Here is a 27,668-nt window from a genome sequence, read left to right on the forward strand (position 1 = left end):
GTTCTCTGTGAAATGTGGGGGAGGGCTTGCGGCAGCGGAGGCAATGAGGCTTGTGCAAAGAACTTAACAGTAAAATATTGTACCTACAAGCTCAGAGATGCCTTCTGCGATTACAAAAGTTCGTCTAAATTCTCTCTTTGTGAGATAAACGAAGAAATAAAGGCGTGCCTGGTAAAAAAAAAAAAAAAAGAGAGGCTGCAGCATGTCAAATAACCTTTGAATGCAGCGTCTGTGTGGATCAGCTGGTTAGCGGCATTAGCTGCTGTAGTGTAAATCCCTAACTGTTGCAGATTAAGACAAGAAAGGATGCTCAGTCATTGCTCTCAAGTACAAACCTGCCCAGTCCCCTTTCTTTTCCCTCTCTCTCTCTCTCTCTCTCTCTGTCTCTCTCTCTCTCTACTTGCTTCACTTCCCTTTGGCTCCCTGAGGCAGCCAAATGTTTCATAGCAGTCATATTTAATCAACATCTTCACAGACAACACAAGGATTTCAGGTCCTCTGCTGTAAAAAAAAAAAAAGCTGGGCTGTCACATTCTGAATAAATGTCTTAGATATTTTCTTCTCTTTAAACGCTGCACAAAAGACTTTTCTTCTGACCTACATTGCAGCTGATGTAGTGATTTCTTTTTGGATAATGTGTTTTGCACGGCGTGATATCTCATCATGTCACTTAACTCTCTGTTAATGATTTTCGCTGTCTTTCTGACACAGGTTTTTGCATGCTGTCATGTTTCACTTTTTTTATGAGTTACGACATGAGGAAGAACGATGCGTCTGTCTGGACGAGCTCCTGCTGTTTTTCCCACCGAGTGCACGCTGTGTTTCCCTTTGATAGCCGAGGCCACTCGGAAGTAAAAGTAGTGGAACAACAACACCACTTCCTGTCTGATAGATTCATCTTGATAGTGTTTGGCTGGTAGGAACAAATACCAGTCAATCGCAGAGCTACTGGAGCTTGATTTAGTTTAGTACAGCATTTTGTGGATAATATTTGATCAGACCTGCTACACAAAAACAGGATTTATTGTTCCCAAACATTCCACAAAAACCCCTATGCTTCGAGCGCACAAGGCTGTAATCTTTAAGGTCAGGTCGAGGTCAAAACCAACAACAAAAGCAATTACATTCATAAAGTGTTATTAAAGGGGTTTTTTTCCCCCCTGCGGGCATTCAGAGCAAGTGACTGCACATCCTCGCAGACTTTGTGTGGGCTCCATGACAAGCTGCCTCCCTTTTTAACTACCTTTCATCCCACTTTTTTTCCCACTCACTTTTCGTGTGTGTGTGTGTGTGTGTGTGTGTGTGTGTGTGTGTGTGTGTGTGTGTGTGTGTGTGTGTGTGTGTGTGTGTGTGTGTGTGTGTGCATCAGAGTCATGTATTCATGCATAAACATAACTGCTATCCCAGGGGATAATTTACTTCCTCTGGACGGGACACTATAAATCACCTTGGGCCAAAGTAAAGAGTCTGGAGCTGAAGGACTGGCGGCAGTAGCTTTTAGAGCAAACTTTGTTTTCATCATACAGTCAAGATCTTTTCCTTCCTTGTACCGTCAGAGCCTGAATAAGCATTTGACTTCCATGTTTTCAAGGCACATGCTGCTGTTTTTCAAGCAGCAGCAGCTGACTCATTTCAGTTGAACTATTTGCCTTTACGTCTCCATATATATTCAGATCTGTGTCTTAAAGAAGTCTTTCATCGTCAATTCAGCACACTTTAAAAAGTTGGAAAAGTTTATCAGGCAGAACAGCATCTTAAAAAAAAGGAGATAACAGAGGAGAGGGGGAGGACCTTTCCAGACAGCGTCCTCTGTTTGCTACCTCGCTCAGGAATGAACTTGGAAGGCCGTGTGTGTTTCTCTATCTCTTTTTCTTCTCTCTGCTGAAGGACTGAAGATGAGCTCTTCATTCAGTCGAGTTTTTCCGCCCAGATAAGGCCGTGCCTCGGCTGCAAAACGGTAACAATGAAGACAGTTACGGTGCAGGTATTTACATGTCACCGTGCCCTGGAGCACAAGAGGGGAATTTCAGCGTTGCATGTGTAACCCTTAAGGAGAAACTGTCAGCGTCAAGAGAGGTACGATCATTTTAATACAGTGAGTGACCTGCTGGGTGTTTTACACTTCTGTGCCGATACTAGCATGAGTAAATCGTGTTAGAAAATTACACGCTGCTTTGATAAGGCGGAGGGAGCTAATGGCTGTAATAGGCCCCTTTGAGTTGAGAGTGGTCCTGCTTGTAATTGGACCACAGTGTATGTAGTGGAGGGACAAAGCTGCCGTTTTGGCCGGCGTCCCCCTATGGCACATGAGCGGACTAGACAAGCAATGTCTGCAGCTTTTTTTTTTTTTTTTTTCCCCTTTTGGTAACCATGGCGACAGTGGCGGGCAGGCAAAGGGGGCATCGTCATCACCAGGAGGCAGTGTGGGCAGCACAGCAGGGGGTCGCCCTCACCACAAAACCTGTTGCCTCCAAACACTCGAACACAAAGGACACATGTGCAGTGAAGTCAAACCAAAATAAATTTAAAAAAAGGGCACAAACACACATAGCCAAGCACACGCACACACACACACACACACACACACACTGTCATCTGCTCCTGACAGCTGCCCCTTGGCGTCCAACACAAGCCCCCTCCCCACTCCCCACTTTCTCTCTCTCTCTCTCTCTCTCTCTTTTTGTTGCTCACTTATTGAGTTTCCACCTAACAAAAACGCACATCCTCCCATGACACCAGCTAATTGATTATTGATGGTGCCCGCCTAAACTGACTTATATTCAAACGGATGAGAAATGAGAAAACGGTGGGGGACAATGCATTCAATGCCTTTCAGGAAAATGAAGTAAGTCAAGGCATTTGTATGTAAAGCTTGAGGTCTTTCTTTACCCCTTTTTTTTTTTGGTGTTTTCACTTTCATGAGCTGCATAAAACAGCCTCGGGAGCACTTTGAGGGCTGAAGCGACCGAGTGGAAGAAATGTAGAGTGTCCTGGAAACAAGCAGGAAAACTTTAAGTGTTTGAAGGGGGGGGGGGACATAACAGCCCTCATGGCTTGCTGGGGTGACAGCCTGACTTCCAGCCGGTGTGAAGATCAGCGACAAACAAACAGCCAGACTTGTTATTCTGCGGGTCCCTGTGCCAGCATCGCCGGCCTTATCGCCGGCATCGCGTAATTTTGTTACACGCGGTAAAATATAGGATGGCTTGTGACAGCAGAGATCTGATAAAGAGTGAGAGAGAGCGGCGGGGCTTGGGGGGGGGGAGAGGGGGGGAGGAAACGTGGAGATGGGGCTGAATGCCTAAGCAGGCTGTTGTGTGAGGAAGGAGAGACGGATGATTGTTGCAGGCAGATTGAGGCACTAAAGAATGGCAGCGGCGAGGGATCCTGTCCCGTGGAAATGTGTCATGAAGGCAGTTCCATTAACATCTTAATAAAGGCTTCCCAGGCCCTGGAGAGCCCTCGTGAGCTGACTGCCTTGCTCCACTCACTCGGGGGCCCAAAGCCGCTCTCGCAGCGTGTCGACGGGAGAACATTTAAGTTGTGCCAGTATTGCATTGTGAGGGTGTTAGGCCTCCCAAAGGAGTCGCCTAAATGCCTAACCGCAAACATGCTCCGCTAAATTCCTTTATTCCCCTCTGCCTCCACTTTCATTTACTGTCCATTTCTCCATCTGCTGGATTCATCGGGCCCTACAAAAGGCTTTGTTTCAGCAAGCTGGCAGGCCTTTGGGACAGCAGAGTGCACACTGGGGTTCATCGCTAACTTGATGCCATCAATAGAGAGAGCAGGGTCTGGACTGTGCCACGGTTTTAGCCTGGCAGAGGGACCACTGTTAGCCGGTCCCCGACGGTCCTCTGATGAGACTGGCTGGGGGCCTTTCTGTGAGTTGCAGACACACACACACACACACAGCCTTCCTCTTGCATCCTGACAGATATGGGGAAACAAACTCTCTCAGCAAGCTTATCAGAGGAAAGAAATCCAAGCACAGAAAAACACGACAGCACAAAGGTTGACTTTTTCTTTCAAGTAAAGTATAGTCTCGCTGCGTACGGTAAAAAAAAAAGAAATGCAAAGGAGAGGCATTGATTTTTGCACTCTGTGCTATGTGTTGCTCATACTGGGCAAGCTGCTACTTAACAATGTTGAGGCCTGTAGTCATCAATTTAAAATGGTTTCAACGATTCAATAAGCCACCGAAGGCAACACGCACAACTACTCAAGATGATGAAAACTGTTACAGCAGCATGACCAGACCATTAAATGTGCTCCTGTGGTGGGTTTTTTTCTTCTTTTCTTACAGCTGTTATTGAATGGGATTATCAAAGTGTAATGCTGTGTCTTAAGATCTACGATGTTTGGAGAGAAAATCTTTACAAGAGGATATTCAACAGTAAATTAAGCCTTTGGTTCTACACACAGAGAGTACAAAAAAAAAAAATAAGAGTGTCGGGGTTCATCAAACACCTGATGTGTTTTCAGACATGAAAGTGATCTAAAATGTTTCCATGTAATAGAGAGGAACTGAAAATCACTGTGCTTCCCTTTCCTACATTAGCTCTGTTGGTATCGTGTTGTAAGAATATGGAAGCTCGCCAACACCAATGACTGTGAGCCAGTGTGAGAATCACTGCTGGAACCAGTGCAGCAACGTTTAGTGAAATCTTATACACGATCATAATATATATGGGAGAAGTGGGCACAGTGACCTTGACCCAATTGTGAATGAATTTTGGCTGTCACCTTTTTTTAAATTTTTGGAGTCATTGTGACCATATTTGGACAACAGTGTGAATATGCATTTTTTTTTTTTTAGGTTTTATGGGAGAGCTTATTATGCCTTTAATTAGAGATAGGATAGTGGATAGAGTCAGGAGTCTGGGTGAGAGAGAGTGGGGATTGACATGCAGGAAAGGAGCCACAGGTCGGAGTCAAAACCCGGGCCGCCTGCTTTCAGGACTACAGACTCTGCACATTAGGGCGGACGCATAAACCACTAGGCTTCCGGCGTCCTGGTACATCTCCATCCTGGTTGATAGCCTTCCCTGGTAGCAGCTTGTTATGAAAGACTGATATCTCTATTTGACTTACAAGAGCAAACAAAATCACCTGGAATCAATTCCACCATAGTAAAATCACATGGAATGATACGTTTGCCTGCTAAGAGAAAGCAGGATTGAGATTGGTCAGAAAACAGTACTAACTGAAGTACAGTACATAACTGGCAAAGAGATAAGAGGTCCCGCTTTGTCCACAGGGGTCGTCAAAATCCACACAAACCAAAGTTCACACAGGATCTTTAAGTTAACGTGAACTTCACGCTGTACTGACTAATGACTGAAACTAGCAACTGAGACCATGAAGTCATTAATTAGACTTTTTTGTGCAATCAGTAGAATCGCCCCCTGCTGGTCATTAGTAATAATGCAGGTTTAAGGAAGTTCTAAGAGGTTGCATCCCTTACTTTTAGACGATCTGAATCCTTCAATCAACATTTCAGCAGAGTTTGGCCAACAGAGAGTTTTTGCAACCAACAGCAGCTCATAGTGAAGGTTTGTTAGGATAATCATCACCTCGAGAGATCATCTCTTCACTGCTGAATCAAGTGTTGAAGCCTCAGAAACAGGTAGAAAAACTTGAGTTCTCAACATTTACCCTCGGGGAGGTTTATTAAAAAGAGAAGGTGTAAATGACGCGAGCTGTGATCTTCTGCTTTTCAACCGCAGCCAGACTCAAATCTCTCGCACTACAATGTTCCCCCTGGCTGCGCTCCACTTGATCAATGTCACCGCAGATCCAGATCTCCCTTACGTCAATCCTCGCGCGTCTCACTCGCTCGCCATTAAAAAAGTCCAGATCCCCAGACACAAACATGCACAGAACAGGGCTGAGTGAGCGGAGCGTGTGTGCGGGTCAAGGAGATTGAGATCTCTTGTTGTGACAGCTGGACAGTTGAGAGGTTCAGATAAACAGCCCACAGTGAGCAAAGACGAGGGCAAGAAGGAGAAGGAGAAGGGGGGGCAATTTCATTAAAACAAACACTCACTCGCTATTTGTACACTCCAGTAGATAGGAACAGGGAGGAGAGGACCTAAGACTGTGGGAGAATGAGTCAGTGAACTCACAAAAGCACCATTATCTGCATGTGTTCACGTGTTTGCATGTGTGTGTGTGCAAGAAAAAAGACAGTTGGGATGGGAGGGAAGGGGTAGCTGTTGGAGGAAAAAGAGGGGGGGGGGTGTTCATTCAGAATACACAGCCGCTGAGCGCATTTGCAGCATTCACTCATTAAGAAATAGGTCAAGGATTCTGCCTGCATGCGTAGCGACTTGTCAAAATCTCTCAAGCTAAAGTGTGGTGAGTCTGGCTGCCTTAAGGGGGGAATGTGAAGACGAGAGCTGCTGTGTGAGGGCTGGTGGTGGTGACACAGCACACAGAAGAAGAGCACTAACAACTCGTTCAGAGGCAAATAAGGCGGTGAGGAAATTAGTTAGTTATGCCATCATCGTTTTGTTTTGTTTTTTGAGCGGGAATGGAATGGAAAGAGGCGTCTTCTTCTCCTTCTTGCATTGTGGCTCGATAATTAACTCGACCGGTCAGGCTCATCAACAGAGGACGCTCGCGAGCCGTGCGCGACAACCATCGGAGTCGGTCGCTGATACTGATAGAGGCTGAAGGAGACAGTGGAAGTCTTCTACTGAAGACTTGAGACAACTCTCAGGAAAGGGTCCACAGGGTATTTTTTTTTCAGAGGTCAGCTTCCTCTTTAAAAACATTTCAAAGTCAGATAACTTTATCGTTGCAAAAAAAAAAATAGTGCCAAATTCAGAGTGAAATGTTGCCATTGAAGATAAAATCCTGCATAAGTAAATTTACCAAAAAAAAAAACACAACTAAAGAGCAAAACTCCTGAATATTTTCCCCCTCGGGAAATGAGGCAAACCTGAACAGACTTATGCAAATCAAGTCAACATCAAAAACAGTAAATACAGAGCACCTTTCTGACCACGGCTCCCCCATAAATCCAATCAAAAATGCTGCACCCCCCCCCCCCCCCCCCCCCCCTTCAGAGAGGTGAATCAGAGAGGCGGCGGCGGCCGAAAAAAAAACATCAACCGCCGCTCCACAGAGCTCCATCCAACTTTGTCCAGCCGAAGCAATTTCTCTCCAGCTTGGTGAGGTTAACCTTATTGATTGGACGAATGTGTGATGTCGGGGCTTTCTTGCAAGGCTCTCTCGGACGCCGCTGCCTTCAAAGGCAACACTTGAAAGTGATTCATCGAGCTGAATTCTTAACAACTTTTTTCTTTGCTCATATCCTCCATTATTTAAAAAGAGAACAGACCGCTCTCAGAATAGATTATGACTATTGACATCAGCTTTGGAAATGTTTTTTGAACAGTGATTTGCTGGTGTGATCTTTTCCTTCAAAGGGGAGCAGTAAATACACTTCAATGTCATATACTATAAGATGAGGAATGATGAGGATGAACTTGAGCCAAAGCAGATCTGATAGAAGTCTATAAAAAAAAAATAGTCGTGGAGCAGCTGCTGGTTTGGAGGCAGAACCACATTATCACTGAATGTGCTTTTTTTTTTCATTAGATCGGAGTTAATTGGCTGAATATAATCAGCATGTGATAATCAAAGCAACGCTGAGTGGCGGTTTGTTCTTCCAAAGGCGGCTCTTTGGGGTCAAACTGCTGTTTCACTTTGAGATGGATATAAAAATAACGACATGAGAGGGGGTCACGCAGAAAAAAAACACATGATTTCACCAAGAAAGAGCGGGTTTTGATTGCACTGGGCAGAGGGATTAATATGCTACCCATCAGCCGTGGCAGATGTAAGTCATTTTCATGCAAATGAGAGGCAATTTCCTACTTAAGACAACATTTATTTCCTTTAGAGTCATTGTCATGGGTGCTTGGCGGAGCGCTGGCAGTCTGACACAGAATGAAGATTTGTAGGTGCATCTGCTGAACGGGACAGATGAGGTCTGGAGTGTCGATTTGGAAACCTGAAGTGATACCATTTGGTCACAATAAATAACAGACGTGTTGCTTTGTTTGCTTTGTTTCTTTGTTGGAATCAGGTTTGAGTTTTACACTAAAGACCAAGAGAACAGTTTTACAATTTAAAGAAACGATAATGGGACCAATTATGAAAATGATTCAAAGTGAATATATTTATTATAAATGCAGATAGTCAAATGTAACAGTCTGATAATTGCTCTTGGCTTCAGACTCATAGTTCACTTGTTGCAGTGACACACACACACACACACACACATCCAGGTCTGCAGACTGCCACCAGCTGGCTTATAACAAAAGGCTTGTGTGAATTTTTAAGCATTCTTTAGGCTATATATGTCATGAGTCTACAAGAGCAAGTGTGCTCAGTTTGCTTAAGTAGGTATTTCACAAGGAGACCAAACAAATCAAAATCATTCTGTGATGGCACCAAGCATCAGGACAAAAAGACTCCAAAAGAAACTTCATTAAATACTGCAGAACAAGAACACAAAGCAGAATCAGCTCAGCAGCCAGAAGTATCAGGATGTAACTCAAAGGCACTGGTGTCTACTAAGAGGCATCTTAGTTCTCATAAATCAGACCATAAATGGTGATAATGTAAAAGCTCCAGAGCAACACCTGTGTGTAAAAGCCTTCTGAACAGCTCTAATAAAATCTTAGTCAATGCACAAACAGCTGCAGTAAAGCCATACCCCGTGTTTTATGGTGGCACATCATTCATTTGTGTCAATTGTTAAAAGCTGTGACAAAGCCACAATGAAATATTCAAACAGGCAGCTATACCTCCTCAGAGCCTGCAGCCCAAAAATGAAAAAATGCCTCTCTTCACTTGTCTCTCCGCAGTGTCGAAAACGAGCCTTCAACACAAGAACATGGAGCGGCGTTCATGTTCCTGTGTGTGTGTGTGTGTGTGTGTGTGTGTGTGTGTAGCCTATACTGCGTATTTGTGTGGGTTTAAAACAAATATTTGCCCACTGTGAAGCAGATTAAAGCGTAAACGGGCGTCACTCACCTCTTCATTCAAAGTGGATCCCGGTTGATCCCGATCCCTCCAGCGCGCGCGGGCTGCTGTCTTCTGGGGGGCTTTAACTGATGCGCGAGACTCACATCCACCCACAGTCAAAAAAAAAATGTTTCCAAACGCTTCACGTGGACAAAGATACGCGTTTTCACAGATGGTTCAATATATATATATATATATTTTTTTTTTTTTTTACATTCACCAGTTCTTCAAATTCAGCTGCCCTGTGTGGAACCTGTTAAGCAGCGGCGGCGTCATTCATTCAAGTAAAAAAAATAATAAATAAATAAAATAAAAAACCGGCATTACGGCGAGTAATTTCAAAATTCTGTGCGTAAACTTGGCACCACTCGAGCTGACCTCCTAGTGTTACTTCACTGGACCGAGTCAATGAAACGACACATTCCTTCAGTTCGGGTTTCAGCGTCCTCCAAGGCTGCTCTACAGTGAAGCTAGTAACAGCACATGCAGGTTATGAAGGAGCCGTCATCGTCCGGCGGAGTAATTTCGCAGCGTCAGTCTAAGGTTCAGCCCCGCAGCAGCAGCAGCGGCAGCAGCAGCAGCAGCGGCGTGGTTTTCTCACAGGGCTCTGCCGGACTGACAGAGATTAGCGGCTCCATCAATGTACAGTAGTGTGTGTACGCTGCCACTGGCTCTCTCTCTCTCTCTCTCTCTCTCTCTCTCTCACACACACACAGGCGCACACACACTCTGCGCGTCTAAACCCAGCCCCCTCACACTCCTTCTCACTGTGGAGTTAACCGTTTCCGCCCAAAGACAAAACATTAATAATGAAAACATGCGAGGAACACTTGTTTGTAACGCAGGAATTCAGTGTTAGAACAACATGTTATCTCCCATAGCCTACTAATTAGACATATTTAACGTGACACTATAAGCATTTGCTTTATACATATTTCCATATGGCAGTTCTCACAGAGCTATCGATCCCTCTACATGCCAAACATCTTACTGAAAATACGTTTGAAAGAGTAGCCTACAAATTAAACTTTGGATAACTACATAAAAACAATAGGTTACAGATTCAATCTCCTTGTTCCCCTAATAAACCCTTACGAGCAACTGGAAGTGTTATACAGTAAAAAAAATCGTAATTAGATTTACAATTGGACACTTTTCTAAAAATAACATTCTCTTATCTATAACAGTTTTGTTTCACTGATCCCTCAGTGAATATAGTGGGTGACACTCTTCCATCCAACTCTGTTTCTGTTAAAACACTGCCATCTATGGACCAAAGTGTGAACCTGTTCCTGCACAGACCCACACACACACACACACACACCTCTCTCTCTCTCTTTCTCCCTCTCTCTCCCTTTCAATCTCATTTTGTTTAAATCTTCTTTTCTATAATTTCTCAATTTCTTCATCTCTGCCTCCTTCTTTTCATATAGGCTACAGTAGTTAAGTATATACCTTCTAATTTGCTCCCTCAGTGTCTCCTGCTCTCAGTTGTATCTCAGCCTCCTCACTGTAGCCGAGCAGCTCAGGATTGTTCCAACTGTAGAGATAATAATCAAAAAAAATACTACGTTTTAAATCCCTTAAAGTATTTCCTGTAATCTTGCCATCACAACAGCAGCTATAGAGCCCTGAAGCTCAGGTACAAGAAGCTGAATAAGGACACAAATATATAGTATCTTCAAACTGTCCATATTTAGAAGAAGCATGCATGAATAAAGTGGTGCATGAAGATCTTGTTGTCGTTGTGCATCTTCTCCTTCTCTGCTGTATTCACTTTTTGAAATCATAGGATTAGCATTAGTTTGGCTGCAGACATCATTAAACTGTGTTTCATTTGAATGGGATGCCATCCAACATGTTTTCAGCTGGCATTGCTTTTATTTTTTACTCATAAATGAATAAAATAATTGATCTCCTCATAAATGAATAAAATAATTGATCTCAATAGCTGCCAAGTGTTTAATTTTTAGCTTTCTCTGAACTACAAAGACGGTCAACTCAATCAGGATGTGCAAAAACAGTTAAATATGTTGACATATTCTTATTAGAAAAATGTATTGACATTGAAGTAGTTATACAACGCACCGACACCAAACTCTTATCTTCCCGCATCTGTGCCCTTAGGGGGTTATGACAAAAAAAGTAGGCTATCTACACTCTCTGATGCATCAATAATGCAGAGTGGAGAAAAGGGAGCCAGTGTCTGCCATCAAAAGTATTGCAAAACTGCCAGAAGGAAGAAGATGTGGAACAAGCAGTGTAAGTACACTAAAAGCACAGCGCCCACTTAAAGACAGGGTCAATAGCTGGAGGGCGTCCATATTGGAATTCCAGCGCACTACCTGTCAAACGGATCTCAGTCAACCCGGGGCGGAAGGGGTAATCAAATATAGACTTTCTCAATTCATTACTCACGGCCCGGTTTGGAGTGGCCATGTTTGGAACAGGCCGCGGTTTGTTTGATTGGAACATAACTCAATTCATATCGAAGGGACGGGTTGAGCCGAACTGTCTGGAACAGGTCGAGCCTGTTTAGTGGAGAGAGAAATGATAGTTTAACCTATTTGGCAAGGTGAGGTTGGGTTATTACAAACTGTACAATATTTTCAGTCATGTTTCACTTTCGGACACATATTGACTGACTGAGCCTGGCCGCAGATTACGTGAAAACCGTGAGAAAGAATAGAAGAGTATATTATTTGAAATATGGACAATATGTAGCTCTTAAAGTATAGTGTTCGAGATTGGAGGTTCTAAAGGCAGACGAATAGGTAGAAGCTAAATGCAATGTGACAGGCGAACCAGCAGGAAAATATCATAGAAGTAAAATAAATAAATATGGACGCAGTTTCTGAGAAGGTATTTTAAAGCCTAATGATGACGGTCGCCATATTGGAAATGACTCTACCTTATTTTCGGTCAATCTAATAACAGACAATGAAGTTAAGCTGAGGTGACACTTTACAGACACAATGCATCGACCTTGTCAGGCAAAAACAACCACGCCCCCCTGATTATACAAAATGTGTGCAAAACTCGTCTGCTTAATATAATCAAAACAAATCTAAAAAAAAGATTCAGCTCATGAATGTTTTTGTACAACATAAGAGGAATGAGCTATTGACACCTAAATCAATGTTTGTGTTCTAGGTTGTAAACATGTTTCTTTTTACTCTAAATGGGGCTTAATGTGGATTCGTTAGGTTTTGGAGGCAGCCTCATGTGGACACTCAAGGAACTGCAGTTATATGCACTTCCGCATTGGCTCCATTTCTCAACACTGAAGGTCACCATTAGGACAATATCCACATTTGCATGCCTGTGAATCATACTCCAATGTGTTTCTTCACTCCTTTAAGTGTTTTAATTTATGCAAAGATGCATCCCCTTCTTATTGATTTTCTCATAACTTACAGCTGCAGCTCCTGTGACAGACCCTCATTAAATCCTTGTCTTTTCACTTGGCAGATCTGAAGATGGTCTAAGTTTTCAGCTGTAAAACACAGCCACTTAAAGTCCTGGCACCTTTCCGACCACCCAGGATCTGAAATCAAAACACACATCAGCGGTCATTAGGGTGATGTCAGACAGGCTTGTTGGTCACCGTATATGTTTACATTAATAATTCAGCCCTATAGATGGAGACTGTTACTGATGGAAGAAGTGACTCAAAGAAGCTCACAGGATTCAAAGCCAACATGCGGCAAGGAGGTTAATTGTAGAAATGATGCTTGTGTGATGTGCAGAACCTACTGTTTATCTGTGGATGTACGGGGCAGCCGGGTGCACGCGAAGAGGAGAGCGGGGCTGCAGGGCATGTGTGACGGGAGATAGAGAGCAGTAATTCGTGGCAAAGCACAAAGCTTATTTGTTGGAAGATCAGTTCAGTGAGCACATCAAACAGTGGTCAGGTGGAGGGGTGTGCACAGTGCCGGGGAATGAGGCTCCCAGTGGTAATGCAGAGAGAAGGCCGGCTGCGGTGCTGCCGCTTGACCGTTTGCTGATCAAAGAGTTTGCACGCAGCGATTTCATACTAAGTTGGAAGGTTTCAAAGAGGCCTCTTGTGATGCCTCTAATTCTCTCTCCCTGCAGCCATATTTGAAGATATCACGAGGGAATGTGGCGACCTGTCGACTCCACTGAAGCTCCATTCCCTCTTTTCTCTGACCCGTGTAAGCATTCAAGCCAGGCGAGAGAGGACAACAAATTCCAGGAAACAGTTTGATGAAAAACTGAACTGTCAATCTAATGCATGTGATGACAGTTATGTACTGTATGTAACATGGGTAATTAGCGTCAGTCACTTTGGGGACATTCATGCACACCAAATAATGTTTTAAAACGTCTGATTATCTATTTTCCAATAATACATCAAATTTTTATGTTTCTATGCATAATTAAAGGGTTCATAGTCATGACTTGAAGGTGTGACAAATAGCTCAAAATCAAAGACTGTAAATAATAGAAGATGGAGCCTATGTGACGTCACCCATTGGTCTCTAATGAGCTGTTTTGACAGCCTATCCGTGGGGGTTGCCGTATTGGAAAAACTGACTATCAAACGATGGACAAAGAGATGGAGCTAATGCGAGCATGCCAAAAGTTGCAGTCCCTCTAATGACCACTTGAGGCTGGTTCCAAAAACGAGACAGTGACCACAGACGTATTAAACTCCATAGCTCAATTCCAAATAATAAAAACAAACTGTGCTGGTTACAAAATGTTATAAAAACAGTTTAATTGTATCAGGGCATTAAGATGTACAGTATATAAGAAGGTTCAAAGCTTCTTTTCCATGCTGTTTTGAGAAATTGAATTGTCAACCATATTGCAAATGACAAATAACATGACTTCTGGTCAGTAAATTAACAGATCTATGTTTTTTCTTTCTGTGAGGGGAAAGCTTGCATCATTTTGTTTGTATGTTTGCACAAATTAGTTGCCATCAGTGTCCACGCTCAGGGTGAGCTCATCATGGTTTTCTAATTCTTTGCATTATATTTTTGGACTGTGCGTGGAAGTCGACCGTAGCGATGAAAGGACTTTTAAGTAACCTGTGTCTTTTTTTGTTCAACTGCCCTTTGCTCTCTAATTAGCAAACCACAAAGCGATCTGCGTTCCACGGCATCTGTTTGCTTTCTTGGTCAGCCACAATTACAATCTCATTCTGCGGGTAAGCCATGTGGTTAATTATCCAGCCATTGTATTAGCCATTGGCAAATACAGTATTACTGAAATGTTGTGATAATGTAGCATTTGCCATACTCTCCAGCTTCACCCTCGTCTACAAATATGCTCACTTCTTGCTCTAGAAAACTAAGGTGTTATCAGACTCAAGGCAATTTGATGCAATCCACAAAACAATGGTTGGGTCCTCTTTTTATTTCCAGTGTCGCCTAACATGCATTAGCGCAGGAGCAAATACATGCCCGCCCACTTAGGAACCAACATTACAGTCTCTGATTTACTGCAGGTGATGAGCAGAGTGGATATATTTTTACTTGTCATTGCAGAGCTGTAAGTTGAAGAGTCCAGAGTGTGCAGGATGTGCCTTGGGACCTGGATGTGTGTGGCATTTGAACCAGGTCCATTATGGAAGCCCGATCCCCCACAGCTTACATCACACCTGTCAGAGCGGGTACCGGATACAACCTCAAGAGTTCTCTAGGGACTAATGTCATCTACACATTAATTCCACACATAGGCACGCTTGCTAACAGAAACCACATCCATACAGGTGGCCCATTACATCAGTCATGCCCTCCTGATGGAGCCTCAGCAGCCCAATAACGTGCGCTGATGATCGGACAGCTGAGAAGAGATATTTCACACAGAAAGGTAAGAGAAGAGGGAGGGGATAAAATCTAATCGTCACACCCTGTCTAGGTTTTAATCAACAAATTGCAGTTAGAAATACAGTGGCAGTCGTATCAGACTGTTGATCTCAGCGAGAGCTTTTTGAAGCCGTTTCAGAGCTGTGATTTTGTTTTTCCGTCTCCTCGTCGGGGAAAACAACCCTGCCTGAAGTACAATCGAACATAATGCTGCTGATCTGTGGCCCAAAACCTACAGCTCCCTTCTGAGGCTTCCCTTAAGCTTGTCAGGATTCGTCAATGGAAAAACTAAATTAAAATAGCGATTAATTTCCACAGAGATGCAATCACAGGAGACATGGTAATTGCAAGCTGCTCCGTTGTGTTTGCTGACTGAGGCATTGTATTAAATTGTTGTTTTTATTAATTCATTATTTTGTCCTTGCTTGGAGGCATTCCACGGGCTGCGTTCCCTCGTCCTGTAATCTCACACATCAGACTTGTGGCAACAAATCATGGACTCAGATGCCATCAGTATGGAAACATGGCACCTCAAAAACAGCAACACTGAAAGAGAGAGAGAGAGAAAGGGAGAGAGAGTGGGAGAGAGAGAGCGATAGAGAGATGGAGGAGGTGACAAAAGTACAGATGGTCCATCTTTCAACACATCAGCGCCACAATTGAGCTGTCAGAGAAGATGAATTATGATGATATAAAAAAACAATTAAGTACTTTGTGCCCACAGCGCTGAGTAATTTACACTCTGCTTAACTGCAAGGTGAGCAAAATCTAAAATACCTGACAAATTAGGTACACTCCCACTTTGTAACGGGCATTGACTCTGTGTAAGGGGACAAGGCCACTGTGGTGTCATCCATCGGTTAGAGACTTTTGCTTTGAAGCCAATAGTTTTGCATTTGGGCCAATGCAATGTTGGCTTTTTGGAAACAGAAGCGAACAAATTTGGATGACGTGTAGGTATGCATTATCCAGTTGTCTCAGGATGGAGGGTATTGTGTCACAGGTAGCGACGCCCTTAAGCATCGCAAGCTTTACTCACAATTGAACTCTAAATGGGACAATTACTTGAATAAACATCATGCTATATTGAAAAATACTATAAATTAAAGATTTAGACTTTGAACTTGCTCGCCAATTGTTTATTGAGGAAATAAATAAAGTCAGAAAAATACTCATTTGAATGTATAAAACATTGAACCCATTGGTTTCTGAAGCAGAAGGTCAACAATGTGGTCGCCATGTTCTCAAACGATCTCTTTGTAACAGGCAACAGACTTCAGGAGCTTTTGCAGGCCGCCTCAGGTGGACACTCGAGGAACTGCAGTATATCATCAGCCTCATTTCTCCACAGGAGGTTGCAGCTTGGGTTTCACACAAAGTGACTTATATATACAATATATTGCAATTTACCTTTTTTTTTTTATCTGCATATTTTGTCCACAAATTTAAACTAAAACGAGAACTGTTTTGTCAACATTCTCAGTCCATTCATCTCACTTCAGTCTTTTCAAGCCCAGAAAGTGACCGACACTGTGATAAAAGTCAAACCCTGTAAAAGGCTTTATGCACCTCACAACCTGAACTGTTGGTATTTCAGTCTTATCCAACTTGAACATGATTTTCTTTCTTCTAAAATATCGATACTTGGCGGCTATGAGACGATATAATATCACCACACAAAATACAGCGATACTATGCTGTATTGATTTTTCCCCCCACCTCTACAATACACACATTGATGCCTTCAACAACAACAACAACTACACACACACACTAGATGGTGGCTTGGTAGTAGAAATAAAGCAAAACATACTGAAGAAATGAGCAAAAGTCTTCACATACTTCCAGTAGGTAGCTGGCTGTTTTAATAAGATGCTTATCAGAATGTGAATCTCGGGGAAATTGCTGGCTATTTATTTTACTGGAGCTGCTCACTTCTGCCTGGGCTCTCGATAAAGCATTTTGTTTTAATTAGACACATTTCCACACTCCTCCAGGGATGACCTCTTATTATGGTGAAGTGGGCCTGCTTAGCCGAGCAGGCAGCCAGCGAACACGCTCCTCCACGCATCTCAATCATTCCTCATCCGCGCTCATCTCAGGGGCCCCGCGACCGAATCAAAGGAGTCACTATTAAGCAGAGCTAAATTGTTTAACACAGTAATCTCCCGCATATTTTTTCATTCCTTCCACATTTGTAATCGGGAAATGAGAAATGGTGGAAAAGTATGATGTATTGTTTTGCATACTAACAAGGGACCTTGGATATCTTTATCCTTCACGGATGAGGAGGATGTTTCCGCTGCAATGAGAAACACATTTTCTGACTCATGAGTGTAACAAGAAAAGAAAAAAACAAGAAAATCACTTTATCGGAAGCATCTGAAAAGGAAAGGGTGGAAAATCCAACAACCCAATCCAAACAACTGGCTGTGTTGGGATTACAGTTCTACCTTTGATTACTTTTTGATACTGACTATATACAGTCTCAGAGAGCAAGCTCGCAGAACTAAAACACGATTTAACGGCTTACAAGCTCTGTTTAACAGAGAGCGGACAACATATTCAGCACGCAGCATCTGCCACTTCCTGCATTGCATCATTTTAAAAACAGAGTCACCAGATGCATGTGGGTGAGGGAAAAAAAAAACCCACACTACTGCCAGATACGGCAACAAAATATTGTCGGATTGCAGCCAATCTGACGTTGGCTTCTGGACATGAGACAGAAATCACTGGGCTCTTTGACAGAGAGAGCTCAAACCTCGTCTCCTCATGTGTCACCTCATTTCATTTGGTTACGTCCCAAGTCAGGGAGGGAAAAAGATAGATAGAGGACAAAGCAATTATGTCCACTATTACAAGTCATCGCGCCTGATCTCCAAAGCATGAGAGAGGGAGGACTGCGAGGCACGGGGTGGGTCTGATGAGAGCTTACCAGCAGCACTGAGACCTGCTCGGCTCCAGACGGGGATTTAGGTCTTCAGCCTGCCTGCCTGTCGGCCCATACGGTGGCGTACAATCACAGTGATACCTTAATCCAGCCTGGCCTTTCACAGGGGGCCCCCAGCTAAAGGCATGTCCACATATCAAATGTAAATGTGGGATTGAAGATGTCAACAGGGAAATGCCAGCATCACAATCTGACATAGTCATTAACTCCTACATTTTTCTCCTTAGTGTCACAGACGGGAAATGCGATGTGTCAGTAGGAACGGAGTCGGATCTAATAGCCGGCTCCTTTAAGTGAACAAGCGGAGCGTGTTCTCGTGCCTGATGGCAATTTCTTTTCCTCTTTTTGAATATTTTCTTTGATAAATCATGAGAGGCATGTTTAGTTTTTAAACAAGATCCAGAAACATCTCAGTTTGGGATTAGATATCGTATTCAAAGTCAGAAAGCTGTTCCTACAACTCCTTCTGGGAGGAAATGAATGGAAGTGAAAAATTTGACAAGAACTAACATTTCTGATCAGAGCATATAAATGTATAATTTGTTGTCGTCTGTAAATAGCGGAGAAATGATTTTCCTATCAAAGAGTTTTGTGTTTGGGGGGGGCTGTTGGCCAAGTGGTTAGGGTACAGAGGCTGTAGTCTTTGAAACGGGCAGCCCAACCTGTAGCTCATTTCCTGCATGTCATTCCTAAATCTGTCTCTGTCCCTGGTTTCAGATTCTATCCACTGTCCCGTCGCTCCAATAAAAGCCCAAAAAGCCAAAAAAAAGAGTTTTGTTGATTTGTTTTTCTTGACAACTCGGGTGACTATTCTTGACATATCACACTATTTATCCTCCATTAGTGGATAGTTTGAAATGTAAAATTGATTTTTCTTTTTATTCACACACAAAACCCTTGACATTTTTGGAACCATGGCAAACTTTTTCACCCAGAAAAAGTTGAACATAAAGTTGGGGTGAGGCGATGTGTGAACGCAGCAGGAAATAGTCAGAAAAATTAAAACGACAAGCAGGCTGGAGTGGTGAGGGTTACATCACGCAACGCAACAGGTGAGCAGCTTCCCTACGGGCAATAGTGACGCACATAGCTCACAATTGGCTTACAACTTATAACGTTCTTCACCACTCATCCACAGCAATACGTCATAGAGATAAATCCAGTACTGATTATCAGTAAACACACATTAAAATCAGGAACACATGAACATGCTCATATGTGTTCATACAACATACACAATGACACACAGATGCTTGGATAAAACAAATCTGGATATGCTAATCATTCTCTTCACATGGTCCATATGGCTCACATTCAGCCGTAATTACTGTACGTGGGAGATCTGCAGGAACAATAATTCTCGTCTTAACAGATGATGTTTACCTGGGTTTTGCAGTGTAATGTAAGCATTCTCACTTTCTGTTTTTTTGAGCTTTGACTTCCTGCCAGCAGAACAGAGAAGCCAGACAGCAGCATCACATATAACATCTGGATACTTCAACTAGATCCTTCAATCATTCCTCGCTCTGCAAGAAGGATTAAAATTCAAACCCGATTAATCTGCAGTTTCATTTCTTAATCATGAATTATTCACAGATGAGATAGATCTGAAGCAGCACCCAATGTATCCTGTAGGAGCTCCGGCTATCAGGATCTATAAAAATGATATTAAAAATGTACGTTTCGCCTGAGGACTGACTTTTAAAATTCCTCATCTGTTCTGTGCAAGCTGTTTCCAAGACATATCGTGTTTTCAACTACTTTCACAGAATGCATGCAAAGCAGGTGTAAATGTCACTCCAACTTCCTGAAATGTGCATCAATTTCAGACATGCGCTGAATAGAAATAGACCGATGGCTCGAGAATAAATGGATTCTCTGTTCAAATTCTGTTGTCAAACTGCTTCAAGTGATGCTTTCATTACACAATAAACAAGAAGGAAAATTACTTTCTTGATGGATGACACTCTGGTGCTGTTAAGGAAAGAAATCAGAATTTCAGCTCTTAGAGTTAAACTCACTTAGTCCCTGAGGGAATAACAGGATACACTGCAGATTTATTTTTTTGGGGTGACCAATGTTCTTCTGTTTGGACATCTTTTTCTGACAGATCCTTCACATATTCATCAGGTGCTACACTACCACCTGGCTGTGACTAATGGGTAGAGTGGGCCGTCTCTCAAATGGAAGGTCGAGGGTTCAATTCCCTGCATCTGCAGCCACATGTCCGAGGCGAGGCCTTTAAAGATTTATTTTTGTGCTTTTTATACCTTTATTTTAGAGACAGGACAGTGGATAGAGTCAGACATCAGGGACATAGAGCACGGGGAAGGACATGCAGGAAAGGAGCCACAGGTCGGATTTGAACCCGGGCTGCTTTCCTCGAGGACTAAGGCCTTGGGGATGTGCAAACCAGCCACGAATCCACCGGTTGCCCCGACCCTGGTTCTAACTTGTTTTCAGTCATTCTAATGTAAACAGCTCTTACAACTTCAAGAAAGAAAGATTTAAAAAAACTGCTAAAAACAAAAAGCTGTTCTGTTAGTCTCATCTGTACTTTCATCAGGTGCAACAATAAAACTCAGAAAAAGACCCTCAGAAACAACAAACGTGCTTCAGCTGTGGACTTTTCTGTCCCTCAGCACGACTCGTGTGCTGCCTCTCTCTCTATCCAACGGCCATTCTGTGCTCTGCCAGGGCACTGAAAACTCATCTTACACCGTGCCTACTCTGTCTTTATCTCTTTCCCCCTTCATGACATAGCCTTTGGTTTCTCCTTATGTATCCTTGTGTGTGTGTATGTGTGTGCATGTAGGTGTCTGACAACCAGTGTGAGAGCACATCACCATTTCCTCCCCAGGGAGCCATGACCAGCCAAACCCCCTTAAGATCCTTAGTAATGCTGCTATTTTTGCTCAGCCTGCCCTGCCATGTGCCCCGCGCTGTACACCAAACACCGCTGATGGCGGAAAGTCTGCAGCATGATTTCTGAAGACAACCCCGGGAGCACAAATCCTTGCCCTTCTTTGTAGACATTTTAGTTATTTTTCTTTTTTTTCTTCCAATAAGGCAAACATGTTGTTGCAAGATGTCTGTGGTCACAGGAAATGTCAAAGAGAAAACTGAAATATTTCGCTGTTGCGACCACTTTCTGGAGGATGGGGGAGAAATAAACAACAAGGCATCCTTCTGTGGGACTGTGGTGAAAAATGGAACCAAATGTTAGCGATTTCTCTACCAAATGACAGTGTTGGAAACGTCTGGATTGCTTAGCACTGGGTCTGTTCATTCAATGGTGTATAATTTAGTCTACATTTTGTTATTCTATCCTTGGTGTTTTTTCTTACACATAGAAAAACAACAATTTTCGACTGACATCATTGTTTGATGACTATTTCCGAATGTCTCTCTTGTGTCTTTATGGTGGTAGTAAAACTAAAGCAAACAATATGAGGATTATTTTTTTTAAAGTACAGTTTCCCCTTGCTGTTCTATTCCTGTGCTAACTATAGGCAAGATGCAGTAAAATACCTTCTTGTTTTTACCACAGACTGACAGTGTTACTGCGCCCCAGGCAGCCGAATGACTGGTGAGAGCCTTATTACCACAGATGAATATTTAGTTTACCTTTAAACCTACCTAAAAAAACCAAACATCATCATTTTATCCTATTATACATTTGTGTGGAATTGATCATCTTACAAAGGGTATAAGCTCTGACCAAAACTGTTATTTGAGAGATCCCAGTAACCAGTGACATTAGACCAGTAAATTCTTATCAGTTCATCTTTGAGTCCAAGTGGACGTTTTTTTTTTTTTTTTGCCATATTCAAAGATATATTCAAAGATAGTCCATCCTCAAGAGATGGAAGGATAAATTGGCGTCCATCCAGGCTGATAGACCGACAACCAAAAAACTAGCCACAGCTGTAATCTAAGCGGAGGAATAAAAAACTGGACAGTTCATGCTTTTATAATAAATTACTGTAAAGCATCACTGCGGCTGTTTCCTGGGCCTGTGCAGCAGTGCTTATTTCCTGCATTACCTTAATATGACATGCAGCAACCGATGTATACAGATATGATGAATCTCCCACATTTAGGGGCAATGAGTGCTATACTATAGAGCACCATCACTCCTCACCCCCCCCCCCCCCCCCTCTCTCTTAGCCATGCAATACTATGAATGATTGCTGAACCCAGCAATGTAAAATAACCCCATGATTCTGCTTCTGCCATCATGCTCCTCTGAGCTCACACGGCTAATGAAGTTTGAATGAGTTCCGCAGCAAAAATGAAATATGATTCATACTTGTTTGAATGATGTGTTGCCCTGCAGAGCTCAGGAGGATGGGGCACAACACCCCCAAACATGCACGCCATTCTTAATGAAAAACATAATAGTCTGTCTCTGTGGATGCGCCGGTGCATTTGTGTCTCTTTCGTTGATACTTTATGGCTAATTACTAACTGAATCTCAGTGGTAAATTACAATGTCAGTAATCTGAATATAAAAACGGGATGTTAGGGACACCCAGTGTGTCTCTGTCTGACTTTTAACGGCTCTGTAAAAAATGGCAGTTAAATGTTTATGAAGCACGTCAACACAGGGGTTGGATCTGTGGCTGCACGTTTGACACAGCCAAGTTAGCAGGATAGCAGCACAGTCTCAACAGCACCCACACACATATCGTTTGGCACAATTACCATGTAAAAGATAGAACGGGTGCTTAATTGGCCTTTTAATTGCGATGTAAACCCAAAGGGTGAGGCTGAACACCAAAAGCTCGATTTCCCACTGAACCATGGTCCATCGCAGGTGACTTTTAGAGTGAAATTATTTGTCAGGAGTGGACAGAGAGGCCCACTGGAATGGATTCCACACTTCAATTACCTTCTTTTCACAGAAATGACAATATTGAGGTCTAACTGCGTCTGTTTCAAATCATGGCACCAGTCTGCAAAGGCTGAAAACCATCATCTGCTCACCACTGAGGTTACACTTTCGCCTCCATCAATGAGGCGCAATATCATTTTCCTTTGGCCCATGTCTTTTCAACCATAAAAAACAGCTCATCACATTTCAGAACCTCAAAAATATATATGATCATTCTGCTTCTAAAACAGAACATGGTGAGATCAAGCCTTTTTGCAATAGAAATTTGGGAGTTTTGGGGGGTAATAAAAGTCAATCTTAATCTTAATCAAATAAGTTTTCACAAATGCACTCCTGAAAATGTATAGAACATTTCAGGACAGCCTGCATGTGATGTTTCCCAAAGTATCAGGGTCTTAAGCCTGGTTTATACTTCTGCATCTATTCTACGCTGTAGCTAGACATCCAAGGAGTTGAATGTACGGCATTGGAATGGACCTTTCAACTCGATAGCATTGTTAACGCTACTAGTTAGCCTACGTTAAATGCACAGAGCGTCATGATACAAAGAACACACAGTACATTTATCTTCTCATCATAATTCAACAAGGTATCCCGATGTTTTCCATGTGGTGCAAGCCAGGAGAGGAACATTTTAACCAATCACAGGGCTGGTGGTCTACATTGTTTCAAGGCATTTTTGTAGAGGTGCATGTCAGGCTAACTAAATCAGGCTTCAGGAAGCAGGACATGACGTGTAAATAACACTGCTGTCGTATTGTTTACAAGATGGCAAAAGCAAAGTCTGATGGTGTAATAACAGTCCATGACTTTGCATCAGTGCAACATGGACGTGTTCACTGTTTCAACTTGTGATATTACGCTTCACCCACTCGTGCTTGTTCAAAGATAATGTTCCTTCAGCCATTTGCTTTCACGCATAAAACTCACCCTGAACAATTCTTGAAATTTTTGGGTGAAAACAACGCAAGTCTCTTCTTCCCAGTTTGCTCTGTCGTTTGTCGATTTCTCCTCAATTCTCCGCTGACAGACGGAATAAGCTGCCAGTCAGCTGGCCACTCCTGTCCACCTGCAGAAGTGTTGATTTGCCTGTAAGCCGCCCAAGGCTGATTGATTCCTGAGTGAAAGCTTCAGGCACATGATTGACACCCCGTGATTACTGTTCACACATGACTGCTGTTTGCCTCATCACATTATGACCCCCAGATAGGAGAGCAGCAAACATTAAGATAGTGCTCACCAGACACATTTTCTCGACACTTTTTCTGCAGCTCGTGTGTTCTTTTCAACTGTCTGAGTGCAGTTTGTTATGAGCGTCACCGAAAAGCCATTTAATGTGAAATCCATGAGGCCATATTGCTAATGTAGCATGACGCTAGCTTCCCTCTGAGAGTTATAGAGTTAATGGAGCCACGATCCAATGAGACATCGCAGAAGGAAAAGGGAAAGATGGAAATATACATTTCCTTCTGTTTGAAAAGGACTGAGGCCCAACAGCTGCACATGTTTGTTTGGGGTATTCTGCAGTGTGTTAATGGGAGCAGAGCAGCATGTGTGTTTTGTCGAGGATGAAAGAAGAAGAAGTGTACATCTCTTGACAGTGGAGTAAATTATCCATTTCTAATGTCCCCTTGCACCTCCTGCCCCCTGTGGAGTAGGTAGAATTGGATCATAATTGAATCACTCGCAGCAATTATGATGGCTTGCCCTTGGCTATGCGGTAGGACAGTGTCATGGTGACACGGTGTATCACACACTCCCACAAATACACACACACACACACTAAGCGTGCACAGTACACACACAAGGAAAATCTCTTTACTGTCATAGTCTGAGCTTTGAACCAACAGCAGAATGATTTAAAGATTACTGCTCTTTGCATGAGCCTTAAATGACAAACAAATGTTTAAAGAATGACCGACTTCAATTATTCAAGTCAAATAATTTAAAAACAGCTCAAACCCACAAGTATGTTTAAAAAGGCTTTACAGCCTACAAACAAGCAGCAACCTCAGGGGCTGAAAAATGAGGCATAAAAAACTGCAGTTCTTCAAGTGTCCACTTGAGGGTTGCTCAGAAAGTGACTCATTCACCATTAGGCCTAGTATTAAAATTCCCTACAATAAACAAAGTAAACATTAACTGTACAGCCTGGTATGAATGACAGCTTCTGTCTCCAATGCTCAAATCTCTATTCCTGAAAAAGTCATGTACATACATACCCAATAAAATTATAATGAAGATGAAATAAGAAAAAAAATTGCTTGATGAGATGATGTGTGTTGCTTTAAGGTCCAGGTGGGTTCTGAAGCTGCTTGTTTGGTTTCTCCTGAGCTGTTAACAACAATGAGCAGGTACTGATGTCTGCGCTGACCTTATAAGCTCGGCCATTGATTTGATACATTTATCTATATTTTGCTGGAAGGTTGTTGAGAAGACAGCAGTTTAATGGTGGGAATAAAACGGGGTCACTTTGGGTCAAATGAACAGCTTGAGAGAGCTTCTTAAGTCATCGAACAACATTTACAGTAATGCTGTTTACATGCATACAGGGGTGGAGCAGCGACTTTAAAAGTGTGGGTGTTCTAATGCTAACATATTACCACCCTCGAGCAAATCAACACATTCTGTTTCATTTAATGTCCAATAACTAATGTTAGCTGACATATCATACAACAAGACAAAGTTAGAAAAAATAATTAGACACTAGCTTTATGAACATCCACTGTGAGTAACCCAGTTAGCTTAAGCTCTAAAAACGAGATTCAAAACTGCTCTTTGTGATGCTTTTATTTTGCTTTTCTTATTGCCTTATGACCTCAGTCTCTTTATTTCCGGTCTTCATATAAAATTTGCTTTTATTTGGAAAAACTGCAAAGGGGACTTCCGCTACATCGTGAAGTTACGGGAGTAAATAAATACAGCTAAAAGAACAAGCAAGAGGAGAAAATGTTACACTTACGTTGTTTTGTGAGGTGGATTTATCTTAAAAACATTTGTTGGGTGACTAACTCTCTTTCAGAAGGATGCTACATGTAGCATGTATCCATTTGTTAGCTCTGACCTCTGACTCAACCAGTGATGAGTGACAGGAGGATTAAATGCATGTAACTTTACCGTGCTTCAACTGTAACCGAACAGATTGGCTTAATTGTCACTTAATAAATCTTACTTGACCAATAGGTTTTCATCAATGACTCCGCTGGTAAAAAGTGTGGGGGATGAAAATATGTTTCAGTGAAAGAGTGGGTGTCGCAACACCCACAACACCCACGGGTGAGACGCGCCTGCATGCGTACCCAGTCTCCTGAAATGTTCCTTAAAATTTTCAGCATGAGCTGCATGTGTGATTGCAAACAGTCTTTTTCACCTGGACTTTACTCGGATTGTTTTTACGACAAGGCCCCTGGTTAAATTCTGTGTGAAGTTGGAGTGAGACGATGTGTGACCACAGCAGATAATATCCTGGACAATTCTATGAAAGCGATTAGGCGGGATTGATGACGGTGTTCACAGTGGTGCATGTAAAGAAGCTGCTTCACACTCTACTCTGAATGTCAGGACTGTGTGTAAAAAAGGCCTTAACTGCCACCAAAAATACAATCTGTGGGAAATTAGAGAGCAAATCTGCTAACTTGCAATTTATTAATGAATTAGCCACGGGCCATAACTGTACAGCTTTAAAAAACATGGCGTTTGCCAACCCCTCAGTCCTCTCCAGCTCTACCTTCTCAACCAATTTTCTCACTCATTGCTCCTACAACACCCAATGGAAAAAGAACCTCTACATCTGGTCTCCAAAATCGGCTATGAATCCCCCCACCCCAAAAAACTGAAGTCGGCGTAGCAGTGAGAAAAGGAGAAGCTGGTTAGCCTCAGATGAAAGCAACCCCTTTTAGCTCAAACCAACCACCTCGCAGTTTAACCCTACCCGTCCTCCAAGCAGCTAGACATCCCCCATCACCCAGAGTTTTAAGGTTGCCAAGCAACAGCCGCTCCTGAGTGCTGTATACGGCTGTGTCTGCTCTGCTTGTTCACACAGATGTGACCAGCTGGGAGGAGCAGAGGCCAGAGGCAAATACATTTTCTGTGAGGAAGGGAGCGCTGTGTGTGGCCCGGACTCACGGTACTCTGAAGTTTCAGGGACTAAAAATCCAGACAGAGAAAACCCATCATAGCTGCAGTCATTTGAAGTTATTTTAAAATATGTTTTCATTTCAAACTACACAAAGGACAAAATCTGTTCTTCTTTGTTGTTATCTGAACACACTTCCAGGAAAGAAATAAAACAGCAGGCGGCAACAATTGAAAGACACAACATTTCTGTGAGCGGAGCCTTCCCTTTAAATGAGAATTTTGGTTAAGAACAAGCCAACACTGCATTAAGCACAGAACCTCTAAATTAACATAATTGTGCGAGCAATTACGCTAAAAGTGTGGAATTGGTCTTTTTTTCCGGGGTAAGCATGATCTTGTTTTAAGAGATTGAATTTGCTAATTCGGTTACAGCCTGCTATCTTCAGCAGTGGCATTGACCCTGTGTTATGCTTAGCCACTCTCCGGGGGGAGAGAGGTGGGCGGGGGCGTCATGTAATTAGAACTGGAGGGAAAACAACCATTCGTAGCACACATTCCCCGACATTCAAAGCTGTTTAGATTCTGACATATTCCACCGGCTTTGTTAAGTTTTTGCTTAAACAATATTTCATATTTGAAATATATAAAGACAATAATGCTGCTTAAGACACTCAAAGCAGTGTTAATCAATCTGTGTGCACAGCAGTATTTCATGATTTCCTTGAAAGCCTTTATAGAAGCAGCTAAGTTAAGAACAAATCTGTTGAATTGAGGTTGTTTTATGAAAAAATTGTTTTGTTTTTTAGTCACAAAGCAGGTTTTTAAATTACTCTAAGAAAAAACCCTTAATGAACAGAATATG

The 27,668-nt window shown here is 42.6% G+C and overlaps 2 protein-coding genes across 2 annotated transcripts in view; one reads left to right on the forward strand and one right to left on the reverse strand.

Moving 5' to 3' along the window:
- Positions 1-9,711, reverse strand: part of plxna2 (plexin A2) — a 208,994-nt gene extending 199,283 nt beyond the window's left edge. Inside the window, 1 exon segment of the mRNA XM_065960873.1 lies at positions 9,052-9,711. The gene's annotated coding sequence lies outside the window, so the exon portion shown is untranslated.
- The window catches only part of LOC114921750 (transmembrane and death domain protein 1-like), a 177,373-nt gene continuing 152,075 nt past the window's right edge, over positions 2,371-27,668 (forward strand). Inside the window, exon 1 of the mRNA XM_065961159.1 lies at positions 2,371-2,497. Coding sequence (XP_065817231.1) covers positions 2,371-2,497 — 127 coding nt within the window. The remainder of the gene's footprint in view (positions 2,498-27,668) is intronic.

The sequence above is a fragment of the Labrus bergylta genome, chromosome 12, assembly GCF_963930695.1.
Source record: "Labrus bergylta chromosome 12, fLabBer1.1, whole genome shotgun sequence".
In the NCBI taxonomy this organism is placed as follows: domain Eukaryota; kingdom Metazoa; phylum Chordata; class Actinopteri; order Labriformes; family Labridae; genus Labrus; species Labrus bergylta.